This window comes from Apteryx mantelli, chromosome 28, assembly GCF_036417845.1.
Source record: "Apteryx mantelli isolate bAptMan1 chromosome 28, bAptMan1.hap1, whole genome shotgun sequence".
Classification (NCBI taxonomy): domain Eukaryota; kingdom Metazoa; phylum Chordata; class Aves; order Apterygiformes; family Apterygidae; genus Apteryx; species Apteryx mantelli.
The window spans coordinates 3,741,283-3,767,050 of record NC_090005.1 but is presented as its reverse complement, the minus strand read 5'-3'; the positions used below and the strand labels follow the sequence as shown (position 1 = coordinate 3,767,050).

The 25,768-nt window shown below is 45.6% G+C and overlaps 1 protein-coding gene across 6 annotated transcripts in view; it reads left to right on the top strand.

Annotated features, from left to right (window-relative positions):
- The window catches only part of KANSL1 (KAT8 regulatory NSL complex subunit 1), a 108,719-nt gene that overhangs the window by 60,814 nt on the left and 22,137 nt on the right, over nt 1-25,768 (top strand). For 5 of the 6 annotated variants that reach the window (XM_013958376.2, XM_013958373.2, XM_067312207.1 and 2 more), the window contains 3 exons: nt 14,843-14,984; nt 20,393-20,497; nt 25,556-25,671. In XM_013958376.2, coding sequence (XP_013813830.2) covers nt 14,843-14,984; nt 20,393-20,497; nt 25,556-25,671 — 363 coding nt within the window. The remainder of the gene's footprint in view (nt 1-14,842; nt 14,985-20,392; nt 20,498-25,555; nt 25,672-25,768) is intronic. The other variant, XM_067312208.1, reaches the window with a different exon arrangement.

Here is a 25,768-nt window from a genome sequence, read left to right as displayed (position 1 = left end):
TGGAATATTGATTTACTGTGGAGTATAAAAATGTGCAGTGCTCAGCAGAAGGGCCTCGCCGATTGTTATGCTCCAGGAAAACTGCTGCTCAGGAATGTGAAATAAATTTTCCCTTTTAACAATAGCTCCTGATTTGCATAGTCTCTGTTCGCCGTTCCCCAGGGATCGTGCCGCTAAAGGGCTGTAGCGAGCGCTCCCCCACTTTGACACCAAACCACTCTATCTGCGCGCGTACAAAGGGCTTGGCTATTGAACAAGCGTAATAACTTTGCAAACTGTTTACTTTGTGCTGCAATTGTTCCCTCTCTGTTGTGCACTCACTGTTGTTGGAAGCCTTGAAGACTCTGAACGCCCCCTTCCTTCTCTTGTTTGCTGTTTTAACTGCATTCGTTTCAGGGAAGCTAAGTTTCCAGCAAGCCGAAAAGTCAAACTCGCTCTGTGCTGCCAAGTGCGAGGTGGTATCTTTGTTGCTGGCTGAAGGAGACCAGGAGCTGGGAAGTAGCTTGTTTGCTCAAGCGTACCTCCTTGAAAAATGTTGATTACCGCCATCGAGGCTAAGCAAACCCTGGCTCTCCCGGTTGATTTGCTCTGTCTCATGATTGAGGATGTCCCGGCAGCTTTTATTTTTTAACGTGTTTCCTAGAGGGGATGCTGGGTTGTGTACAGGGATGTGTTGAGGAGTGCTTGGCTTGTGGCCTTTGCCAGTACCTGCCTGTACGTGCTTGTTTGGTGCTCCTTTGGCAGCAAGCGGATTTCTAGGATGGAGTTGCAGTGCTTGCAATTTGTACAGTATTTCAGGACTTCTTCTTTTAAAGAACTTTAAGAAAATGGTTTAGACTGTTGTTGCTGGTCATGCTCGTGATACAGTAGTGAAGATGGTAAAAACTACCTCTGTTATAATTTTCCTGTATCCTCTACTTTGTGAACAGGAGTTTCTGCTCCCTAGCTCTGCTGAGTTTGCCAAAGGGAGGTTATAAAGCTCTTACTGAAATCCTGCCTTTAATGTTAAGAGGAGAAAAAATGAAGGGCCAAATCATTGCTTTGGTTTAGTGCTTCTGCTTCTTTCTGGTTTCACCTGTGTTTCCAAACCAATGGAAGAAGCATAACTTCTAATGAAAAATACGGGTCTTAAAAAAAAAAAAAAAAAAAAAAAAAGTAATGATCATACTGTCCTGTGCAACCCAGACTTGCTAGAAAGGTGTCGTGAGCCAAATTATAATATTGATAAAGGGTCATATTTACCAAAAAGGAAGATATACGCCTGGAAGAAGTTTGTTGTGAGCTTTAGCAGTTGTGTTATATTAGGTATTCAGACTTTTTGGGGAAGGTGGACATGCTGGTGCTTAGTTGGTATGATTGAGAATGACTTATTAATCAAAGTTTTAATGGAAAAAGCACCAACAAACTTCACAGTGCATTGAAGTTGGAGCAAACTCTGTTTTTCAGTTGTAAACAACTTTCACGCATGGTGTATTCTTACTTTCTTGTTTCTGGATTTAGCTGTAGGGAGTAACAAATTGCCTTGCACTTCTTTGCCATAAGCTGATGATTAGACAAATTCTGTGCATTGACGGTGTTAGCTATTCTGCTGGCCACTGTGCCCACATAGTTGTCTGTGAGCATGTGGAGAAGTATACTGGAAAAGTTGTCCAATAAATTCTTCTCTCATAAAAGTGGTATTTCTCAGCTGGCTAACTGCTTTGCTGTGCATCTGCAGAGTCAGTTTTGTAGTACCAGCTAGCTTTTCATGTCCGTGCTCTTCTGATTCCTATGTCCTGCCCCCACCTTCCTTCCCTTCCTTTCCCACACCTTGCTCCACAGCTCACGGTGCTGAAATGGGCACTTGGACATGAAGCAAAGTACTTGCACTGGCAGAGCTGAAAGAATAAAATCAGAATTTTAGGCTATTATCACAGAACACTTGTTGCTACTAAGGGCTGAAGAGCAGCTAAAGCTTGGAATGGCTGTTTTTCAGACAGCCAGCTGCATAAATGCTTGGGGCATTACATAAATGTCATAGCATAAGGTTCTGGGGCACTTGGATTTGAAATATTGCAAAAGTTCAAACCAGCAACCAGCATGAAGAATTTCGGCCAAGATCTGAAAGCAGCCAGGAGACTAAAAAAGAAGAAAAGTAAAATGAAACTCCAGTTTTGAGTCTAAGCAGAGCCTTCTGCTGGGCCATGCTATTTTGCTTTTGACTAATCAGCTTACTGCCAAATTGATGACTTGACTTGATCATGAGCTCAACAGAAAGCAGAATCATAAGGGTATGATGGTCATTTTTTGGGGGAATCTTTATAGTTTACCTGGTATGCTACATCACAGAGCCTTTATGATCAGGGGCCTCTCTGGGGTTTACTTAATGGAAAATTAGGATTTGTTTCTTTTTTTTACAGATGAGACTTTGAGACAGCTGAAGAACTTAAGCAAGCCTGAGGGGTAGTGATATGGCAGCAGAAGAGAGCAGGAGCTTCCCAGGAACAGGGTGAAGTGAGCTGGTGGAGAGCAGAGGGCTGGGGTGCGCCTGTGTATGTGCGTTGGTTTGGGGAGTTGAGTGCTGACTACGAATGCTTTTGGAAGACAGCTCTCTAGAGTAATCTTTGGGAATGGATGAACTAGGGATGCTAAGAGGAAAACCAGCAATGGCGTAAGGTGGCACAAGCCAAGCTGTGCAAGATAAATTCTTGTTCTTTCTTCAGCTCCTAGCCTTAATGGCCTTCTTAAAAACATATAATATTCTGCTTAAAGCTTATTAAAAACAATTAAAGAAAACCCAACTAAGAAGAGCTTGGAGTACTCTCCAGTGCTAAAGTGTTGGTTTCTAGTCCACCTATTTCCCCCTCATCCTTCCAGATTGCTGTGGATTCACCAGTTGATGGAAGGAAGCTGAGCTGTGGTTGACAAGGAAGAGAGTACACATTTTACATGTATGCAGAGGCTTTTACCGAAGGTCAGCACCAAAACACTGGTGGCCTCTGCCTCGACTTTTTTGCACTGTAAGACTGAGGAGTGACTGCAGCTCTCTTGCTGCAGCCCAGCTGAGGAAGAGGAAAGCTTAGTTTGGAAAAGAGTTGGAAGGTCCCTTAATGCCTGTCCCAGGCAGTTGTCTGATGGTCCAAAATGCTGTGGGATGTACTGTGCAAGGATTTTCCTGATGGGGTAAGATGGGCAGCGGAGGTGGGAAGGTCCACCAGGAAAGCGTTAAATATGTCACTGCTTACTACTCTCTGCCTGTTGTCTTGGTGACTGGCTCCTATGTCCCTGTTTCAGGTGTCCCGTTGGTGTCACTCAACGTGTGTTACATAAGCCATTCTGTTGAATTAGCACAGGGGATAGGAGAATGTTAAATATTTCTGTCCTCGGGACGTTGGGATTGATCCATTCTCTTACCTGCCAGCATGGAGTTGAACCCAGCCGTGGTTTCATTTCTGTTGGCTTGGCTGTAGGCTAGTTTTGCACAATAGGGGAAACCGCGGTGGAGCTGCTCTCCTGTTGATACCACATTGACACTGTATGTGGAGCCTCTTCTGGAGTGCTGGTGTCTGAAATCTGACAGATCCTTTTGCTGGTGGCCTCATTAAGTATTTTAGAGTCACCATCCAAATAGTTGATGTTCTTTATATCCTTAAAACCACAGCTTATTAAGGGATCCACTTTACCTTTTCAGGAGACTGTTCTCCCATTTCCAGGCGTTGGTGCTAGTTGATGCGTGTTCCTCTAGAGCTTCATTAGTTTTCTGTAGGGGTTGTGGACGGGACTGGGAAAGGGCCAGTACAGACAAGGCGAATGACTCAGCAGCTCCAACGCAGCCTGTAATGAGTCACAGCTGCGCACGATAGCACTGCCGGCAAAGTACTGCAGGACTCAAAACCAGCAGGTTGTAGGCTCCAAGTTGTTACACATCAGGCTGAAATGTTATATCATCAATGCACAAGCTAATGCGTCTTGTGTAATGCCTTGAATGACATGGCATTTCACTCTTGGATGATACTGTGCTCTTGAGCTGCTCTGTTTTCAGATGTTAACTTCATTTCTGTAGCACAGCCAGATCCCAAACACGCCATAGGAGTGTGCAAGAATTAAAATCAAATGCAAGTTTCTGAAGGTGAGAAGGCGAGTGGTGTTTCACCTGCCAGCGGCATTGCTCTGAACTAGAAATGGGAGATAAATAAGCAATGATCTTTAGTTCCTGATGAGAAACTGAGTACAGTTTGTTTGCTCCATTTGTGTGCATCCGTAGAATTTGCTGGCTTGTTCTCTGCCCACTGGCTGAGATTCCTCTTAGATGGCATGTTCTTTTTCAAAGTACTACGTTTAAGGGAAGAAGAATAGGTTAGAAGGGTGGCTTGGTTTTTACTTCCTCTTCTGAGACGGCTTTCTGAAACCATTTGCACTTCAGAAGTGTAAGTGTTGCTAAGGTGAGCCTGGTGCTGAGGTATGTAGTTAGTGATGTGGTGGTTCAGCAGTATGCATATTCACATGACATTTTATTTTAAGGGAAAACTTCTTGCCCAAAGAATGGATTCTAGTAAATTTTTACTGTGCTGCTTTTAAAGCAGTTAAAATTGTCTTGCATCACAGAAGAATCCTTTAGTAGGCAAGAAGGATTGTGAGGGCTGTTTCATAGCTTTAGTTTTTGCTGCACAATGAGTAGATTTTGGGGGGGGGGGTGGCATCCCCCCTCCCGGTTGGCAGTGTTTCACTTTGGTACTCTTCATTTCCCTTCTTTGTTCACTCTGCTGAAGGTCTCTCTGCAGACTGAGTTTTGTACGGGTCCAGGGTTTTTTTAGATCCTTGAGCTGCACTTACCCCTTCCACTAGGAAGTGATTTGGGGATATGGAGAGAGACCTTTGCCCCGGGCAAAGGCTTTGGCTGCAGCAGCAAGAGGGGAGGATGCAAGAGCTGAACTTTAATAAGGAGCATCAGCTCTGGTCAAGCTGGTGCTGGGACCAGTGGCTCCTTACCTGGCCAGGTGCTGCCGGCAGAGCAGGTGAGCTGTGGCTGGTGACCGTTTCTGCAGCTGGGGTATGTGGAATTTGGATTATGCTGTGCGTAATTGCTGCAGGCTGTGAGGCCTCTGTCCCACCATAATTTCTGTGCAGGAGCTCCAGGCGTCTTTTAATGGTTGGCCTGGGTCGATTTTTTTTTCTTTTCTTTTTTCTTTTTTAATAGAAATGAACTATAGGTGCCAAAACAAACCTTTCATATCCTGATCTGAGTGATGGTTGCTCTGTAGACAAAGCATTGCATGCTGTGGCCAGTGAAGTGGTTTGGATGGTTCCTCTTCATCCAAAAAGGAGGGCAGTTGTGATCTGCTTTATTTTAATGCAAATCCCGCCTGGCCCCTGGGTTCCTGGCAGCCTGCCAGCACTGCCCTCTCTCTGGGGCAGGATCCTGGCATCCTTGCTCGGCCGTACTCAGCAGCAAAATGCCTTCAGATTTGTGCGCACGAATTTCCTCTGAGCAGTGGGGGGGTTTTCAGTGAGGAACAGTAGAAATAACTCTTTACTTCCAGCCTCTAGAGGTCTTCGGTTTTTCTGAATGCTGCAATGAATGAACTGAGTTGAGGTTTGAACTAGATTTAGATTATTGCTGAGCACACGCTGTGAATAGAAGAGCCCTTCAGAAGCCGCTGTTTCTGTCCACAGGCTGGGGGCGGGTGTTCAGCTGAACAAATTGTTCACTTTGGCTTCTTTGCAGGCAGAAATGTTATGATCAGCTAATGAGATTGTTCTGAGCGCTTGTGGGGTTTTCTCTTCCTCACTTGGAGTTGTCATGCAAGTGTATTTGGCAGAGTTAACTCTTGCTCCACCCGTCGATCCAGTTTGGCACGGGTTCTTCATAATGGTCTAAAAAAATATAAAAGCTTGATGGTCTGTTTTAGGGGGTTGGGGTAGGAGAAGTGAACTTGAAGAGTATGTAGGCACAGGAGCAAACTGGAAAGTACCCTCTGAACTGGGTGCAAATCTCTTCCCTTTAGTGAGGCACAATTAAAGATCATGAGAGCAATTGAAAAAGTTGTATTTTTATAGTGCTTGGAGGATGATGCTCATAGACTTTTTCTGTCATCAGAACTGTTGTACTTGAGCAGAGCACATGGCTTTTTACTTGGACTTGTCTTGTGTTTTCCAAGTGCATAAGCGTTGGTAATGTTGTCTAGAGCATGGAGTCTGACAGAATAAATCCTGAAAATTTACTTTTTCAGTACTGGCATTTGAGACCCTCAAAATGTGAGCAAAGAAGGGAGCAGGTAGGGTGATGGGGAAACTTTTTATTTTAACCTGATTTTAATGCTAAAATTTTTCAGTTTCCAGTGAATTAACAAAAATTGATTTAACCGTAAGACTTCTGTTGGCATCTCGCTGTTGTTTGGGAGTAGACCTAGCACCAGTATGGACATGAAACATTGCATTGCATTCACACTACTAAACTTTGCCCTTGGGCTGCTGCCTTGTTGTAGGTAATGCAAGGAAAGCATGCAGAATTAATATGGATGATTTGCCTTTTAGTAGAGCTGACAGCTGAATGTCATAAACTGTCGTATTTGAAACCACTTCTGTGGTGTGTTTGCAGACCTTGTTTGTCTCTCTTGAAGATCCCAGGTGGAAATGGGACCTTAGTTCTGGTATACTCTCTTTGGCAGCAAGATACGGCTCCTAGTTAAGAACAGTGTCTTGCATCAAATGCTGATATTCAGACAGCTCTCGGAAAGGCATCAAGTGTAACTTTGAGCATTTTGGCAGTGGTGCAGCGGAGGGGGATGCAGAGTTCAGTACAGAGCTGGGAAAAGGAAGGCAGCTTGTGCAGAGTGTTTTGAGCAGAATCAAAAATAGGGATTGGGCTATGTGTTCCTGCAGTTGTGAACTGACTGGTGAGATCTCAGAAATATGTTTAATTAAGAATGAGATCTCACACAATGTATATTTCCTTCTGGCTCCTCTGTGAGAGGACGTGTATGTGAAGGGTCGTACCAGGCCAAATGCCTGACAGTTGACTCTTAACAACCCAGAACCAACCAGCTCTGATGTTAGGAGCAGTCCGTGGCAAACCACTAATACCCAACCCACTGTTTTGGCACACATCATCACAGATCCAAAGCCTGGTAGACCCACAAACAGTGAATATGGGCAGTGGCCCTGAAAAAATTCCACGTTTTCGGTGTGTGGACCCTGTGAACCGCAGGGTGCCTCCCACAGGAAAGGGTGTGGTGTGCTGCGGTGGGACTGTAGCAAGTCAGCACAGGGTGTGAGATGGGGAACTCCGGATAGGACAACTCGAGAAAAGGAGGATTTGGCTAGGCAGCACAAGACTGGATCAAGATGGAAACCTCCATGAAGAACTAGCTCCATGCATATAATCTTGTAGAGAAGCATAGAGCTTCATTGGACAGTCTTTTACGATTACCCACTCTCTTCCTTCTCCCTCAGATAGTGAATTTTTGTTGTGTCTGGATCTGTTACTAGAGATTAGATCCTTTTCTCCATTGCATAGGCTCATTCAGAATTGTCAAAGTGGAGCTCCAGTCATGGGCCACCTGGCAAGTGTCTCTTGAGTCCCTCTTGATACTGAGCCTCATTTGGTGGAGAGATGCTTGGTTGTCTTATTCAAGAAATGTTGTCCTGTAACCTACTACTTGGGATCTCTCCTAACGTCATGGTGAGCCCTGTACGTGAAATCAGCTAATACCTCTGCCACCCTGTGTCTGGCAGGAGGCGACCTGAGGTTGTATATCTTTTGGGAAAAGGTCTCCACATCTGGGGCTGTGAACCAGAGGTGGTCTTCGGTGATTTCTTCCATTGAAAGCTGCATGAGAACGTGGAGAGGAAATACAGAGTGGCCTCTGTGTTGGTAGGTGAACACGTTTCAGGGAGCGGAAAAGCCGCAGGGTATATGCCAAAAAGGGTGGAGGAGGGGAACCATATGCAAAGTGCCTGGAGAGCTGCAGCTTACGGCCTTGTGTCGCAGTATTAATTGCTATTTGCCCTGCAAGGGAGAGGCTGGTGGGTCATTGCCCAAGACTTTCAGATCTGCCGTGGGCCCGGGGCTGTGCCAGTCAGCCCGGCTTTGCCGCCCTCGCCCCGGGCGCAGGCAGAGGGGGGTGCGAACGCTTGGCTTATAATACACCAGACCTGATAGCAAAGCGGAGCTTTCTGTGGGCTCAGTTCTTTGTTGCGGAAAGTATTTTCTGGTTCACTGTGAATCTCTTCTATTGCTGTTTCACCATGCAGACTGCTTGTGTATGTGCAACGTTTTTCAGTGTTTCTGTATGTCACATTTCTCTGTCTTCCTGGTGTTGAGACTGACTCTTTCTTCCAGAGCGACCTGTTACTCCTCACTTAACATCAAGAGGACTTGGGCTTGCTCAAGTGTTCTGGGTGGCAGAAGCAATCTCTCTCCAGACCTCAGCGGTTGCTTTTCATTCATTATTGCTAACTCTTATAAGTGGTTCTTATATGTAGTTTCCCTCCAGCATGTAACTTGTCTGAACTCTTTTTGCTATAGTTTTCTGTACTTCTTTGTGTCATTTTCATGACAGTTTAGTAGCAGCTGGAGGATCTGCTTTGTTTGCTTTGCAGCTGGGCCCTTAGTAGGCCAGTCTCCGGGTGAAAAATCTGCTAAATTCTCATTCTTGAGGTATGTTAGTGCCATCTCTGTCCACTCCATGGGCATTCAGCTGCACGGGCTCATTAGAAAGAAAGATGCAGGGTGACCGCTACTGTTCTGTAATGCTTTCGCTTTAATTTAGAGCATGAAGACTACTCCCAGCCTCAGAGGGGAGCAGTGCAAAGTTGCAACAAGAAATGGTGTTTGTTTTTGCAGGCTCAGCAGATTGAGCTGTCTTCATGCACTAGAGGACTTGCACTTCCCCTATCAGCAGCCATCTCCAGCTCCCTCACAAATGCAACTGTGACTCTGAGCCACAGGCTTGGCCTCTTTCACAGCTGTTTTGTATTGACTTTTGAACTGGAGGATGACGGGAGATTTGGGGGAGTATCCAGAGCAAGGCTCTCAATTTCTGTTGCGAGTGTGTCTGGAAGGACAGACTGACAGCCGGCAAGGGCTTACTCGCCACTGGTCACTTGGCTGAGGGAGACATCACAGCTTCTCTGACAGTTTAGAAGAAGCAAAATGAATGCATGTTCTCATTAGAGTTTCTAGTACAAAACAATACAGCAGCAGGGAGCTCTGATGGGCCCTTAATTTCCTCTATAGCAATATGTAAAACCTCCTGCTAGTGGGAGGAGGGTTTGGATGTGCCTTTACTTGGGTATGACAAGATCTTTTTTGTCACCAAGAGATTATTTCCATTCTACGGACCTGTGCATCTTAACCCTGAAGCACTGCGTGGCGGCTTTTATTAGATTTTATTTATTAACTTGGTTTAAGCAAGTATCATCAGAGATGGAGGTAGTGTTAGGGAGGGCTTATCTATACGGAGGTTGTACAGCTTTTACAGCATCGATAGTGCTGAAGCAATTGAACTTGGTCTATCTAGTACAGGTTGTACAGTGGAGCTGCGCTGACCTAGGTGTTCCCGCGTTCGTTGGCAGCGGCGTATTTATACCGGTTTGAAAGAGCAGAGCGCACGCCCCTGTCTGAAATAGTTGAAGCTGAGCGGTGAGCAGGGCTGGCTTCCTCTGCCTCCGAGGACAGAGCTTGATTCCCTGCCTCCAGCAGCTTGCTGGATGGTGGGAGCAGGTCACCTCTCTGTGCTGCTCGTTTTCCCACGTGTAAAACGGGGACGCTGCTGTCTCTGGCAAGAGTGTTTGGCTGGTGGGTTGCCTTCTCTGCAGCTGACTTCAGTGTTTGAGTGCAACTGAATTTAACCCACAACTGCCTGTTTTTTTTTTACTTAGGGAAGGACTGTAGCCAGTCCCAAGGATTTGGGCTAATACAATATGGGATATTTTTTTCCTGCCCTTCTCCAGTAATATTAAACTAACTTCTGTTTCTTTTAGGAAGTGTTTACCTCCCACCTTTCCTCAGCTGTTCCCTCTTGATTTAATCAGGCCAATCTGAAAAACTATCACGTTGATAAAGTTACTTCCTGTCGTTTTCTTAAAGGTTGCGTAGCGCTTCTACTGGGAACGCAGACACGCCGTGCCCTTCTGCGTGGCTTCTGGCCTCTCGGTTGCTCGAGGGCTGTTTACGCCTTGAGGTTTTTCCCTGCTAGCCCCAAAGCGGCAGAATTCGAGGTTCTCTGCCACGGACCGTGAGAGTCGGCATCCAGGGAGAGGGCTCCGGTGCTTCCCTCACCCCTTTGCTGTGAAGCCCTACAGCCTCCCGAGCGCGTGCAGTGTTTATAATCCCGCGGGCTGAGCTCGGTTTGTCTTAACCTTGCCTCGGTTTTTCTTCCTCCTCCGCCCGATGCGTGCGCGCGCACACCCAGCCTCCCCCTCCGTCCCTGCCTGCCACCCAGTGCGAAAGGCCTGGGACCTTCCGGGCGGGCGCTGGTTCCCTCTGGGCGAGGAGACGTCAGGCTGCTCGTTCGGCGCGCGCGCTGTTTACAATAAGCACCATCTGCCGAAGTTTCCAGGACGCTGTCCTTGTCCGTCAAGCTGAGTGCCACGCCAGCTGCGCGCGGGGCGGGCGCCCGGCCCCCGCGTGTCCTGCGGCCGGCTGCACGGAAGGGCCGTGAGTCCGCCCAGGGGGGTTTTCACTAATTTTTTTTTTTTTTTCCCGTGACTTCTAAAGGATCAGGCCCCCAAATAATTTGTCTTCTGTCCCGGGCTCGGCTCCCGGGCTCACCCTCCCCTCGCAGCTGCCTGGGCAGCCCCTGCCCGCGCTGGCCCCTCGGCCTGCAGCCACGTGACGCTGGCGCTGTCCTGCTCCTGCCGCCCTCCGCGCCCTGCCGAATGGGAAGGGGGTCGAATCCCGATCCTCAGACTTCCCCAGCCCTTATAAAACTCCCTGATTTCAGCTCCTCATCTATTACTTTCAATTTCTAAACCTCATTCTTGTTCAGGCTAAAGGAGAATAAGGTTGTTTTTTTTTGTTTTCCTCTGATCCCATGCTAAAAGTGACCCTAGCAGCTGCCTTCTGCTGCCTAAGTAAGCACATTTGGCGCCGCACCTCAGTAACCTATTTTGTGCGTGTGCTTGCAATTACACAAAACATACCCGTGCAGCAACGTGATTAGCGTTTGCCTTGGGAGCTGCAGGAGTTACTACCGTGCTGCTGCTGCTGCTCTCACTCACCACCACGGCTTTGCCTTTCTAAGTGCAGAGCGCTTTCGCGACGAGGCATGCAGCCCGCTTTAAGTAACACCAGTCTTGCCCAGCCATCTGGCTGTCTTCTCTATCCCCTTGTTCTGCTTAATCCAAAACCCCTATCGGGCAGGTGCGATAAACTCTTTTATTGTCATTTCCAAGTCCCTGATGTTTAGAGGGAAAGGAAGTGGGTTGCCCCTCCCTGCTCGCCTGTTCTCTGGTTGGGGTGTCGGGTGACTGCCGGCGGCGACTGACTGCAGCGATCGCAAAGGCTGCGTTTCGTGAGTGGCTTTTACTTCCTAGGGCCGGTCAAGAGAAATCGTTCTTCTTGTATTTGTATAGAGATTAAAGCTAAAGAAGTTATGCGGCTTGCTACCTGAAAGCTGATCTGCGTGAGGAAAGCATGCACGTCGCTGACGGCACATCGCGGCAAAGGGGGTAGTTGGACAGGCTCTGAAAAAGCCTTAACTCTATATTTAGAGGCCCACGCGCCGTTCAGTACTGTTTTGGAAAGTGTGGCTGAGCCATCATTATGCGTGTTCCTGTCCTCCACCTATGCTGCAGGATGTCAGGGAGGGAAGTATACATTACTGTTTCGCTTACCTGGGTTTATTTTTGGTTTGAATACAGTGGATTTTTCTGGGGTATCGCATGTCCTGATTTTTAGGTAAAGCAAAGAGCAGATCTACCACTTCTTATGTCCTGTGTCACTTAGGAATCTAGATAGGCATGAACTTTTCTTTTATATACTTAATCTTGATTTCTATTTCGTAATCTGAATAAAAGCATAAGACTTACTTAAGGAGCAGGACAATATTGTTCCCGCAGGCGTGGATACCTGAGAACCCTGCAGAGGAAAACAAGGTAGCAGGCAAGTTTAGAGGTGCTCTCAACAGTGACTTTCGATCTTTCTTCTAACTAATTAAAAAAAAATTCCCATTGCAGTGTGGATCCCCTGACAGTAAACTTAAGCCTACTGACAGTGAGCTTGGCCTTTTCAGTTTCTTTTTGTGAAAACTTCGGTCTATAGCCTATGAATTGTTTCTTTGTGGATTGAAAACCCACCATTCTGCGAGATGAAGTGTAATGTTGAGGACCTGCGAGGCTGTAATGGGAGCTGAGCTGTGGTGAGATCTGGCTTATCAGAATCCCAAAATTTCTGGAAGTCCAGATAGTCTGTTTTATCCATGGATGCTGAAGATGCCATTCATGAAAGCAAAGACAGCCATTGCAGAGGCCTTTACTTTTTAGTTTAAGCTACAAAAAAAAAAAAAAAGATGAACCCTTCTCCTTTGAAATTCTCCTTTGCTTCTGAAATGGAAGTATTGGAAAATTTAGCTGGGAGAAAAGTAATGTGTTTTGGAAAGTCTTGTGGGAAACTACAGTATGAAAATGCCATCAGTTTTGTGGGTGATTGAGTCAGAGTAACGGTGACACTTGGGGGAACTTCTCTGCCAGATGAGGGTGGAAGACGTGATTCCTGAACTCCGCTTTTCTCTGCTTCAGTGTCACAAAGGGGGTTTCATGCCGTTTCGGAGGCAGACTGGAGTTTCCTTGCTGGGAGGAAGTCCCCTCTGCCTTAAAGCTTGCAACGCGTTATCCTTCTTGGAACAGAATAAAGCATGTCCGGGCCAGGGATCTGGATTGGAGCGGCATGATCTGGTGATGCTGGGGGTGGTATTGGCAACTGTTCAGCCATTGTAAACTGGATTAACCCTGTGGTCACCCTGGCTAGCAGGTAGGCTAAATCAGGCCTTTATGCAGCGCTGGTACTGCCGAGCTGGTGGGGTAAATCAGACCTTTATCCAGCCCTGGCCTACTTTTGTCTTAGGCTCTCCTGGCTGCATCCTCAGTGTAGCTGATGGAGGATTAAGAGCAAGCCTTGCTTTGGCATCCATCTACTATAAATGTTAAAATTTACACTGAATGTAAGGTCAGTGTTGATCAAAATAGAGCAGATGTTTTACATGGTGAAGGATATCAGAGAGAAGAACTGTTGTTCTGAAGTTCACAGAGGTGATTTGGAAACGGTCTTGGAGAGGCCTGGGAAGAATATAGGCAGTTACTGCAATTGCCCATGTCTGCGGAAATCTGGCCTCATCCAAATTAACCAAGAAATGAAATCACACACGCAGATCGGAGGTCGAGTAAGGATACGTAGGATTGTCTTATTCCAAATGTGAGCATTTCGGTTGCAGTTCCACGGAGCCAGCTCATTCTTTTCAGGGTATTTGTATTAGCTGATTTGAAACTTGTAATAACCCTGGTGCTTTTTTTAGGCAAGTGCATTGGTAGCGGTACTTCTAAATAACAGCAGATGCATAAGAGGTGTAATTTTTTCTAGGAACTTGGTTGCTGCTGTTGCTTACCATATCTTCAGTTAGGGACAGCTCATGGCCTTCAGTAATAAATTTGCTTGCATGGTATGTAATTCATTTCATATTTACCTTGCATTTCATTTCACAAGCAATGGGGATTTGACAACTGGGAGAAATCTCACCTACCTCGTGGTGGTTTTGCCACAGTGCCTGGCTTCAGCTACGAGATGGATTAATCTCAGCAAAAGGTTTTCTTGGTTAGATAGTTCTGTGTTCTTGATTATCCAGATGTGGCAAAGGCTCTGTTGTGCTGTGGCCCTGCTGAAGTGGGCGAGTGGAGCCTTGGATTTCTACCTACGTTACCTCCCTGTGTTTTGTTTTTGTTTTGTTTTTTTCCGTTTCTTTCTGTTTGCTTGCTTTTGTCTGGAGCACAGCAATACAGAGTAAGGGCGTTTTTGTAGCAGTTGGCTATAAAATGCGATGGTGTAGTGCACATACTAACGAAAGTGTATTTATGCGTCTGCAGAACCATATTTTGTGTTTGCAGTAGAGATAATGAAGGTAGGAAATCGGTCAACGCTTGCAAAGCGTGTGGGTTCCCCCACGCGCACGCCCACACGTGCTCGCGCCTCTGGAGATCAGAAGGTGCAGTTCACTGGGTAATTTCTGTTTCTCCTGGCTTCCTTGTTTGCTAGGTCGAGCTGTCGGATGCAGAAATCAAGTTTACCGTTGTCTGCTTTCCTTTGCAACACCTCATTGCAGAGGAGCAGCTTGTGCAGGGCCACTGTTAGCTCTGTTGCTTGTCTCCAGCAGTGGTTACTCTCTTAAAACCGAAGGGTCGCGCGCGTAGTAAGACTTGCCACAGTGCTTTAATTGTGGCCATGTGGTATCCACTGGTGCTCAGCTGTATTTCATGACTGATGACAGAAGTGCTTTTAAAGAGAGTAAGTTTAGGGAGTGAGGGTAGATGGGTTTTTCTTCAAGACTTGGAAAAGTGGGTAAGGCAGATGTGGCCAGATAGGACTGGAGCTGCTGATTTAGCCAAGCTTAGCGTAAAATCTTAATGCTTGCATAGGCAGGACTTCAATCACTAGGTACCAAAAGCTGTTTTGATAATGCTCTGTGAAGGCATGGCTTTTGTAGCACATCTTGGGTTTGGCTGGTCATAATTAGTGGTGGCTAGAGGGTATCACTCATGCCATTCAGTATGTAGCTTTTGATTTATTTGACAGTTCTAACTAGGCTGTTTGTAGACTGTATAATTAAAATTGCACTCAAAATAACCCCTTTCCCCCTTTTTATTTTTCCAGGAGACGAAGGGCAGAGTGGAGATGGGCAGCAGACCGTGCAGCCATCGTCAGTCGTTGGAATTGGCTCCAAGCCCACGTCTCAGACCTGGAATACCGAATCCGGCAGCAAACGGATATTTACAAGCAGATTAGAGCCAATAAGGTGAGGACCGGAAGCACGTTTGTATGTGTGTGATTTGGCTCTGTCGGCTTCCTGATGGCTCGCTCTCTCCTGATGCAAGGTGGAGTGCGTATAATGCTGTTTGTCCTGCATCTCATGAAGCATATTGCACAGTTGTGACTACATGTAATGTTATTTGGCATACGCTGAGTGTAGTTCTTTTCCCTGGTTCAATAAGGTAACACAAAGATAGCAGCACCTTACTTTACAGCCAGCGTTTGAGTATTGAAGAGAGCTGTTGCTTTTGCATGCTTATTGCTGCTCCCCACCATTCTAGCCTTTCTCTTTTTTTATTTGATTTTGTTTTCCTTCCTGTTCTTTCTTTTTGGGAGTAGCTGAAGATATGAGGATAAGGAACAGCAGAACAAGAGACTTATTGGGAAAGGGAGGGGACTGTGGAGGAAGTCAGCTTGAGATACAATCGCATATCACAGGCTTAAAACTGAGTCAGTATGATAATAAAGTCTGTTTCTAGGTGCTGACCTTCTTCGGTGGAAGGTTTTTTCCAAACTTGCTCTCAGATGGCATGGGAATGGGGGAGAGCAGAGAAGGGGTGAGGAAGGAGCTGTTATCAAGACTTACTCTGTTCAGGCATGCATAGCTAAACGTCAGGCCTGGGAGGGAGGAATGTCTGGAGTTTGTAGCAAGAAGTGTCGTGGTATTGCATCAATTTACAGATCCTCAGGAATTCAGAGTCCAGCAAACACTTTTCTCAAGAAGCACAGTGTCCTGGGGGAATGATGAGAAGAGACTTCCAGGCAGGTAGAAATGCACAGGCAGGGGAGGAAGATTGTGGTCTTTTATGCAGCTATGTAGAAAAACAGGCTAATTGAGTCACTAACTGCTATAAATGACTAGGTAGAAGACCATGGCTTACTGAATGAAATACATTATTGAGATTAGAGGAAAAGACTTCTCAGAATTGGACTGTGTGTCAAATTAGTGAACTGGTTTCAGAAAGTGTCTTCTCTCTTCTGTCTTAAGAAAGCAGATCTTGCAAGATGGTTTCTAAGTATAAAATACAAAATTGCTAAACACTGCTGCAAACTGCTTGTGGTTTAGTAACTGGCAGGTATCAGTATGAAGTATGTGACTACTGGAAGATAAAGATGGGGTTTAGATCACCAAATGGACTGAGGTAATGGAGGCTCATTCACCTTCTCTTTAGAAGGGGAGCAACTGTTCAAAACTGATGTGGCAAGATTTCTATGAATTTCTTCCCTCTGGCTCAACAGAGGATGACTTCCGTCAGATCCTTGAAAAGCAGATGTGCCACTGAGTGGTGGCAATTCTGCTGAAATACTGCTACTGCAAATGTTGAGATATTTTTGTCATGAATGAAGAGTGATCAAGATGTATTTCAGGGTTTCAGCATCAGTTTTCTCTTATTGTGTGAGCTGTTCTACTTACCATTTGATACTCAATGGGCGAAGGGCCATCCATGATTATAAAGGAAAAGTCTTAAAACTTGAGTGTTGTGTCACAGTGTTAGTTTTCAAATACCATTTATTCCCTCTTGCCTATGTTGTTGTTCAGTGAAGTACATGATTGCTCCAGACATTTAGATGTTAAAAAATAATGGAAAAAATACTCATCTAATGATTTAGTGCTTTCACCAGTATATGACAGCTTGGCAGACATGTGAAATGGCCCGATAATGTCTACAAGCATCCCATATGTTTTTATCTAAGGTTGTAGTCTCTAGGTCTGAAAGGAGAACATCACTGTATTGTGTCAAAGTTGAAAAGTACATCTGAGGTTTCAGGATGTTCATCTATTTGGACTTGCTCAAACAAGAATTCCTCAGCTGAGATAACGCGATACATGAATTTAAGGTTGCGCACGCCACTTACAGCAGTAGCAAAAGAGTTCAGTCAGATGTTCAGGGTTTGACAGTGGTGGGTCTGCCTGAACAAGAAGGTGGATATCGAATGCCTCATCATTCTGATAGCGCTTCATGGAGACCACCACTTGCACCCAGCTGTCGTTGTGTTGATGTCCTTGAGCTCAGGGATGCTTTGTAAAACATCTTCTGTTCTCATCAGTGAAGAACTCGGAGTAAGGTATAAAAGCAACTAGGGGCAAGTGTAGAAGTTGGAGACACGCGTGCCTGTTTCAGTAATGCAAGAATCTTTTTGGAATGGGCTTGACTTTGAATTGTGCAAAGGCAACAGTTGAAGAATCTGGAGACACCTTGTTTTTTCAAACAACATAACTTGACTCTGGATTAGATTATTTGTAGCGAGGACTAAAAATGTAAGGAGGTTAAAATGTGACTGCTGGAGGAATTCTAAGCTGCTGCTTTAAAAAAAAAAAAAGTAATTATATTTATGGGTTGAGATTTACATCCCGGTGTACCCTTGCAGGAAAGATGCATTGCTTTGTCAAGTTAAAGGAGCAGCAGGACGAGGCAATTGCAAATAACATTCTGTTTTGAAGGTACACTCTGCTGCCTTGGTGTCTCAGCAGTAATTGTGTTTTCAGCACATTTGGATCAGCTTGGTTGGAACCTGGTAAGATGTGGAGGAAAACAACAATTAAGTGAGCGTGTGTTGAAAGTTAGTTGTGAAGTACTGTGTTTTCTGGCATTTAAAATAGTGAGCTGTTGTGCTTTCTACTCTGTGTTGGTTTGGAAGTGTGTGTCCACTTACTTTAGGGGCCTGGATTTCCATGAAGGTAACGTGGTATTTTTGTTTCTTTTCACAAATGTCCTTTTTGGGGACTTTTTTTAGGTGAGGTGTGGCCCGATACTGGCACCCCCACCCAGGCAGCGTCTTTGCACCTCCCTGAACGTGGGGGTGGCAGATTCGCTGTATTTGAAGAGGAGTGAAGAGCGTTTTCCTTCTCTTTTCTGCCTCTTTCCTTATGAGTTTCCTTCTTGCACAGATGAGATAAGAGGTGAATTAAGATTGAAGGCTCTGGGAGGAATTTTTTGTAATTGGTTGAAACCCAGATGAAACCGTTTGCACATCCCTTCTGGAGACCCAAATTCAACTTGTCCCCAGACCAGGCGAGGGGGATTCACTCTTCTTTCGGTCAGATCCCTCTGTGTTAGCAGCCGTGTGAAGAACTGTTTGGAGCTCTGTTCAAAGCTGCTGATTTAAAACAAAAAACAAAAAAACAAACTCATGATGGGAAGAGCGGAAAAAGAGCTGGGAGGAGCCTCTTGCTAAGGGATTTGCAGCAGTTCTCACATGAGCGTTTCCTGTTCCAGTCTGTGCTCGGATATGCCAGGCTTGGAGGCACAATAATAGATGCTGCTGTCTCTGGGAGGAGCCGTGTAAGACACCCGGGCTCTTTCTGATATGTCTTAATGTGTGTCAGTCATCCTCCCCACCCCTTGGTCCCTTGCCAGAAGCTGCCGACTGTTATAGGACCGTGAAACAGTGTAACCGAGAAGTGTACAACTGACTTCTCATTAAGACCATAAATAATGATAAAAATGAGGGCAATGAAGAAGCTCCATAAATACGGAGGGAGGGCCCTTTTTGGGCTGCTTTTGTTTGTTTTTGTTTTGCAGAATGCTGGCGGGGGGGGGGGGGAAGTATTGTGTGACCTTGGCATAATCCGCAAGAACTGCTCCTTTCCCTGCTCTGAAAGGCACTTGAAATTTTGTTGCCCTTCTAATTCCTACTGTATTATTCACAACCCTATAAACAAGAGAGGTTTAAAAATCTTAAAAGCAAAAAAGAGAGAGCGCAACCACTCGGTGGGAAGATGCTGTCCTGACTTCAAGGTTGTAAGTTCCTCGAGGCTGTGTCCTGGGTGGGTGGCCGAGGACAGGGTGGGTAGCAGGTAGGGTAGGTTTGGACAGTGCAGCTTCTGTATGAGACCGTGAAAAACAAAAGCACCGAATACGTCACGGCACGGGAAGGCTGTGCGAAGCATTGCGCTTACTCTGAAAGTCGCCTCCTCTCATCTGTATTTTGCAGATGGGTGAGCTCTTCAGCACCTCGGCAGAGTGGAGCTCTTAAGACAAAGTGTCAATGAAGTGACATATCTTTAAACAAATACTCATAGTATTTGGAAGTAATTACTACTCTTTTTCCTGAGGCGCAGAGCAGCTCCCTTCGTCCTCCTGTCTTTAAGCCCAAGGCTAAGTCCTTGGTAGCTGTTTCTGTTCCTGATGCACGTGCTTCTCCATCTCCTCCTGTCTGAACAAACTAGAAACCCAGGTGTTTCTGGAGGGTCAGAAGGAAGCAATTTCCTTGATTCCAATTTTCCATTTAGTTGTTGCTTTTCCCCTTTTGCTAGCTTTGTGTCAGTTGTCTCCTATACTTGAGACCCGGAGAGGACCGACCTCTCTGCTGCTGAAGCGTGGCTGAGGAGGTTTCTAGAAGCAGGAGCAAAATGTGATGGCTTGCTTTTGGAGATGGATTTTCAAGAGTGCAGGAGAAACACAGCAGTATTTGAGTTTGGGCTCCCGGCCTCTCTCATCTACTGAACATCCTTCTGGGACCTCAAGAAACTCTAGAAACTAGTCATCATACTTTAGAAGCTAGCTACTTCCGAATTGCTGCTCAGAGGCCATGTGCAGTGGTATTTCGTTTATGAACTACCTTATGTCTGCTTCTAAATAAACTATCCCTGAAGTAAGGGGTACCAAGATTTTTCTGGAAAGCCACTGATCTGCTGTATAAAAGGTTCTCTCAGGGTATAAGATCAGCCTTACAGAGACGTCACTGGCCAAATCCCTTGACATCAGAGAGAAAGCAGTCCCGGCTTTTGGGTAAGCTTCACTTAAAGAGTAAAACATAAACAGGACAACATGTGAAGCCTGATAAAACAGTGCTTTGCCACTGTGCTTTGTCCCACTAGGTTTATAGCATTGGTTTGTTTATCAGTGTTTTTCTTGCCTTATTGAATTTTGTGAATATCACTTCTTTGAAAAATCCGCTCAGAGCTACAAGTTTGACTGCACATTTTTGGCACTGACTCCAAATTGTTTGTTTGGCCATGGCAGCGAGTTCCACTTAGTATTATTAAAGCAGTAGTTTCCTGCTCTGCACTACGCTGAGATGGTCTTTTGGTTCTGCTGGCAGGCAGCGAGCTGCACCTACTGTACGGAGAGCGTATGGGAGGAGGGGAAGGGGTGGGAAGGGAGAAGGCGGCAGTGGTTCAGCAGTTTTAGGGAGCTAACTGTCTCCTATTAATGGGTTGAAGGCATGTGATCTGGCTTCAGCGACTGTTCTTCCCCTTCTAAGTTCAGCTTCGCTGTCAGGAAAATCCATGCAGCAGGGATTCGGCTTGGCATCACGTCTGAAAAATGTTGTGGGAATGCAAGCCTTGCTGCGTGGTGGTTTTAGTTTCTGGCGAGCGATGGATGTGCAGCTCCCCTGTTGAGACTAAGGAATCCCCAGTTAATTCCTGTTCCCTTCCCTCTTTTTCAGGGGCTGATAGTTCTTGGTGAAGCATCGCCCCCTGATCCTGCAGTAGATGATGCGTCCCGTCCTGTTAGTGCTGAAGTTAAGCTGGAGCCTGGGGCTGACCGGCTGGTAAGTGCCAGCAGCAGAAGTGACTGTGTCCAGATCCGTCATATTCCTGAGTCTGAGTGTTGTCCGTGGTCGGGAAGGTTGTCCTTTAAGCTGTGGTGGAGAGAAACACCTGAAAAGTGTGTCTGGCTCGGAGCTGGCCTCCTGCAGAGGCACCTCACTGTGGGACTTTACATAGGAATTGCAGATCTGTTGGTCTGTGCAGTTTGCCCCCTCCCAAGTTATTTGGGAGAGGGATTATAAACGATTTAAACACCTTTTAGAACAGAGTTCCTTGGGGTAGCTTTGTAATATGCATTACATTTTACGAAGCTTAAAAATCCTAACTAATCCTTTCCCTCCAGCAAAAGCACCTCAAACTGAGAGCAGCAGAATTAGCAAAGGCTTCTAAAGATGTGGCTATTAATATCTGCCGGAGTTTTACCCCTTAGAAAGGGAACTAATGATCTCGGTGAGATGCACTGGAAACTATATGGAGTGCCAGGTATTTATTATTTAATGCAGAAATGTAGGCCACAGAGTAAAAGCTTGATCGTACTGCTCAGTCTGGCTGTGATTACTTTTGATCCTGTGGGACGCATCTACGTATTAAAATGGAGGATTTTGAAGTCGCAGTGTAGTACTAGGAGAAAGGTGGTCCTTAACGTGGCTCAAACTCCTACTACCAAGCTGCAGAACGCCTGCTTCTTCATCCTAATGCAGCATTTGGGGAGAAAGGGAGCTTTGTTGCAGAGGAGTACGTGAGTATCATAGGCCAGTATTCAATGTAGTTGCTACAGTTAAAAAAAAAAAACAAAAAACAAAAAAACCAGAGACACCATAAAATTGTATTATGTGTTTTCTTCTATCGTTGGAAAGCTCTGTCAGAGTTCTGATACTGAACAATAGTAGGAAATACTGTGAAATTCTTGATTAACGCTGGACTGCAAGCGTTGATACAAGTGATTGTAATAAAATGTCTCCTCACTTGACATGGGCTTTTGGATGTGTGCTCGGAATTTAAGTCTTTAATTAGCAGATTAGCTCAGCCCCAAAACTCAGCCGTGTAATTTGGTACAATGAACAGGTTTTTCTCCTGACTGCAATAGTAGATCGCGCTTCAGATCAAAACAGAGCCACGCTGGAAGAGCGGCGGGAGGCTGGCGAGCTAGAATGACAGGGGCTCTTGCAGATCGTGATTGAAATGCAAGCATTACGCAGCGTCTGGCTTTGAACAACGATGTCATCGTCCTCCCTTTATGTTTTAACCCAAAAAGTGCTTAGAGAGTAATAAACCCTGTGACAGCATCCTCTGATCCTGTTCAGAAATAGTAAACTCCTTCAGTGATATTTGAGAGCTGATCTGTAAATAGCAGGCTGATAACTGAGATAAACAATCAAATTGAACCGTGATAGGAAGAAAATCTTGTTTCTTACCTACTTGTTTAAATCAGGATGTTTATCTGACACTAGCCTATTTTCAGTTTGGTGATCTGCAGAAGGAAGGACTGTGTCCTTTTTGACTTTGTCCCTGTGTATTCGAGACATTTTCCATAAATACCTACAAAATCATTGTGTTGCCCTTTTTTAGATTCTGCCTTAGACATCATCTCTGTGTGTGAAGCAAAGAAAGCTTCTATGTGTTTCTGATACGTAGAAAAGACAGAGCCTGTTTAGGTAGTGTGCTGCTTCTGTTTGTGCCGCTCCGAACCATCTCGCTGTTGCTATGTTTATTCACTTCTGGTTTTGTCTGTTTTTTTTCTCTCATCCCTTTTACTTGGATATAAGCTCTTCAGACAGGGATGTCTTTTAATACACTACTAGTGCTATGGAGATCTGATCTCTCTCAAAGGCCTTGGGGTAGCAGTGATACAAATAATAGATACCAAGAGCAGTGAAAAATAACGTTTTCAGTGTAAAGGAAGCTCCAGGTTACTACCTGGCACCTTCTTATATAGATACTTTTGCAGCCACTCTTATTGCTTTGGAGGGTAATTCCTCTTGAAGTGGACTCTTTTTTTTTTTTTTATTCCCTTTGCATACGTGGCTGCTGGTAAAAGCAAGCGTGTAACCTCTGGGCTGGCTGCTGCTGCAGCAGTGCTGACACTGTTAGCTACAGGAAACGTTGCCTTCAGGCACCAAGCATTTGTGCGCTCCTGCAGGAGTGTTTGTGCTAAATTAGACTTGCTCAAAAGGGTGGGGTGTTGAGTCAGAGGTTTGATCCGCTCAGAGCCAGAGATTAAGTCCAGAGACCATTCCTGTTGCATTAGGACACTTGCTAGAAGGGTATCTGTTGTAGGCCTCTTCTGGAGAGGTGCCTATCATTTGGTGCTCTTGGAGCAGCTTTGAATTCGACTCTTTCTAGCTTCAGAGCAAAGCAGGAGACTAGGGGAGAGGTGCTGTGGTGTAGGGTAAGGGGAGTGAATCCATCACAGCTCATTCCCAGCTCTTGGCTGCTTGAATCTCTTCCACTCATAGGTGTCTCCTTTGGATGGAGCGTGTTCTGGAGAACTGTAATCCGTGATACATGTCCTAAGGCATTGGCTTGATATGTGCAGTGTGGCTGATAATCCCTAGGAGGAATTAATTACATTGCCAGTGAAGGGAAAGGCTTTATAAAGAAGGCCTAGAAATGTCTGTTGTCAGCTTTCAGTTTAGAACTGCAAACTCAGTGTGTGAATAAATGTTTTTTTTTGCCTGAAGACAGAAATATGTGAAGCCCTGAAGAAATAACAGTGCAGCTGTTGATATCTGTTCATTATTTGATGTGCTACTGAGCTTGAAATTCTTAATAATAAACAAGAGAAGCTGTTGATGGAGTTTCTTGGTAGGACTCCTCTCTGCATTTGGGGGTTTGTTTCTAGGAGAAATTCTGAACTTTTGTTTGTGGAGGTCTGGGGCAGGTAGAGGAGATGGGGTGGGATCCTGGAGGCGTTCCTGGTGCTGGGTCCTGACTGTCCCTCTGGCAGCACACACTTGCATAACGGCTTCTTCACTGCTGTGAGAGGCCCTGGCAGTTAGCAGCTTCTAGTGTCATGTGCTGTAAACAGGCCTGTAAAGTTGAATCTTTGTCTCCTCTAAGAGTCCTAGGGATCATAAAGACCTGGGCTTTCAGACCCTAAAAGCACCCAAAATGTAGAGTACTTGGCGTCCTGCTCATCCATCCTGTTAGGGTACATCCCTATCCAGAGTGATTGGGTGAGACTGGAATGTTTCTGATAAAATCGACTTTGGATTGATGTTTTCCAGCTCCTCCTCGGGAAGGAGGAGGTCGCCCTGTGTTCCTATCTTGAATAATCAAGCCAGAGTTCTTGGAGAAGTGGTTCCTCCTTTAAGGCCCTTTCTGGAGAAGAAAATAAATAGCCTGTTTCAAAAGAGCTTATGAGTCATGTGGACCCGCCCTCCTGAACTGTGCATGCCTCCAAAGGAGTTGTCATGTGATTGCTCAAGCCTGCCAAGCCTCTGGAAGCTAGAGGGGAAGCGTTCAGATCTTGCACTGACTTTGCCTTGTCAGGGTTCAGCATTGGGCTTGTGCAACACTTCTAGTGCTCTCTGATCCATGGCAGCAGCATTCGCTGCCCGAATACCAGACACGGTTTGATCCTGTCTCTGCTCCCCCTAGAAGAAACATCTCTTAGCAGAAGCGTAGAAAACCCAGCAAAGTTCCTCAAATAGGCAATGGGCAGAAGTTCTTCGTGTTGTCATAAATTGTTCTTCCCTTACTAGAGACCTGACTCATGCTTCTGGAAACAGTTAGTTAGTCCAGCGCTACTGTAGCCTGATTTTTTGCTTGTTGACTGAGTTTGGCGAGTGACGATAGGGAAGATCTTATTCACAGGATGCCCATACTTTTGAGATGGAGTATGTGACAAGAGGGACTGACCGACTCCTAAATAGCTAAGTCAGACTTTTTCTTTTGTCCTTCCGGCCAGTGCTTGAAATGCATGACCGCCCTCGCTCGCGCGCAGGGGGAAATCCAGCTAGAGAGGCGTTGGCAGTAAGCGTAGTAAGCGTTGCAAAAAGATGGTTGAAGGAAGAAATGAAGTTTAACCCCAGGGAAGAGGGAGGAGCTTGTCTAAAAGGAAGAAGAAGGGGCTGAGAGAATGTGACTTGGAGAGATGTGTACCAAGGTGAAGGATGAATGCGTTGGACCACATTGGTACCTGCTAGGGTAGAAAGCAGGAATGTCACTGACAGATTTTACAAAGCCGGTATTTTCTTGGAAGCTGGAGCATGACAGTCTCCTCCCAGGTAGGCCATTTGCAGGCCGGTGGGAAGTGTGACATATCGGCCCCTTTTCAGTACTGTAGCCACACAGTATCTGTCACTCACCAGGGAGTGAGAAGGTTGGTCCGTGTTTCAGACTGAAGGCAGAAGGGAGGAGAGAGGTATTGTATCTTTAGCTTAGTTTTTACTTATTTTCCTCTGTGAAAGGTCTTTCCAGCAAATGCTTTGTGTATATCAGACAGTTTTAGCTTCATAGAGTTGGCTTACCTATATGCAAAACCCACAACTTACCTGCATACTGATTTTAAAATACTTTAAAAAGTACTGTTTGGGCCATGTTTGCACAGGTACTTAGTTAAAAAGCAAATTCAGGCTTGCAGGTCTGTTCTCTGCTCCCTTTCCTCCTGTTTCCCCCAAAGTGCTTAAGCCACATGCTGCAAAGCTCTTGTCTACAGCACAGAGTATCAAACTTCAGAAGCAGCCTGCAAGGTTTACAGGTGGTTTTGAACTTTTTTGTGCTATTGAGACAAATGCTATAATCTCCTTAAAGACCTCATTGCTTGGTTTGCTTTATTGTCGGCAGCTGTGTGTTTCGTGATCCTTAGCGGTTACCTGGGGGGAATTGAAATTCTTTGTGAAAGCGTTGTACGTATCCATCCGCTTGCCAGAGCTGCTCTCTCAGAAGTCCTTACAACTCCAATCTCTTGTTCCCCTACTGACTTATGAACCCTTGGTTTGAAGTTGTGTATGGAAACCCATAGCTCTGGTGCAGAATCCTCAACTAGAAGCTGAGGATAAGGAAGTTGTGTCTGTTTAGGAAGCTTATTTGTTATGATCTTTCTCATTCTTCCTTAGAGTGTTTCTGGATCCCAGCCACTAGAGAACCTGGGTATTTCTGCTGCAAATACTCCTGAATCCCATCCCGCCAAGCCCTGTGGAGCACCAAGACCCGTCAATGGAGTTATTAACACGTAAGAATCTTGCATATCATGGAAAGAGTTTGACTTGATGACTTTGACAAAGTCCCCTTGTGAACCAACCTGTAACTTGCTGGTTGGTAATAACTGG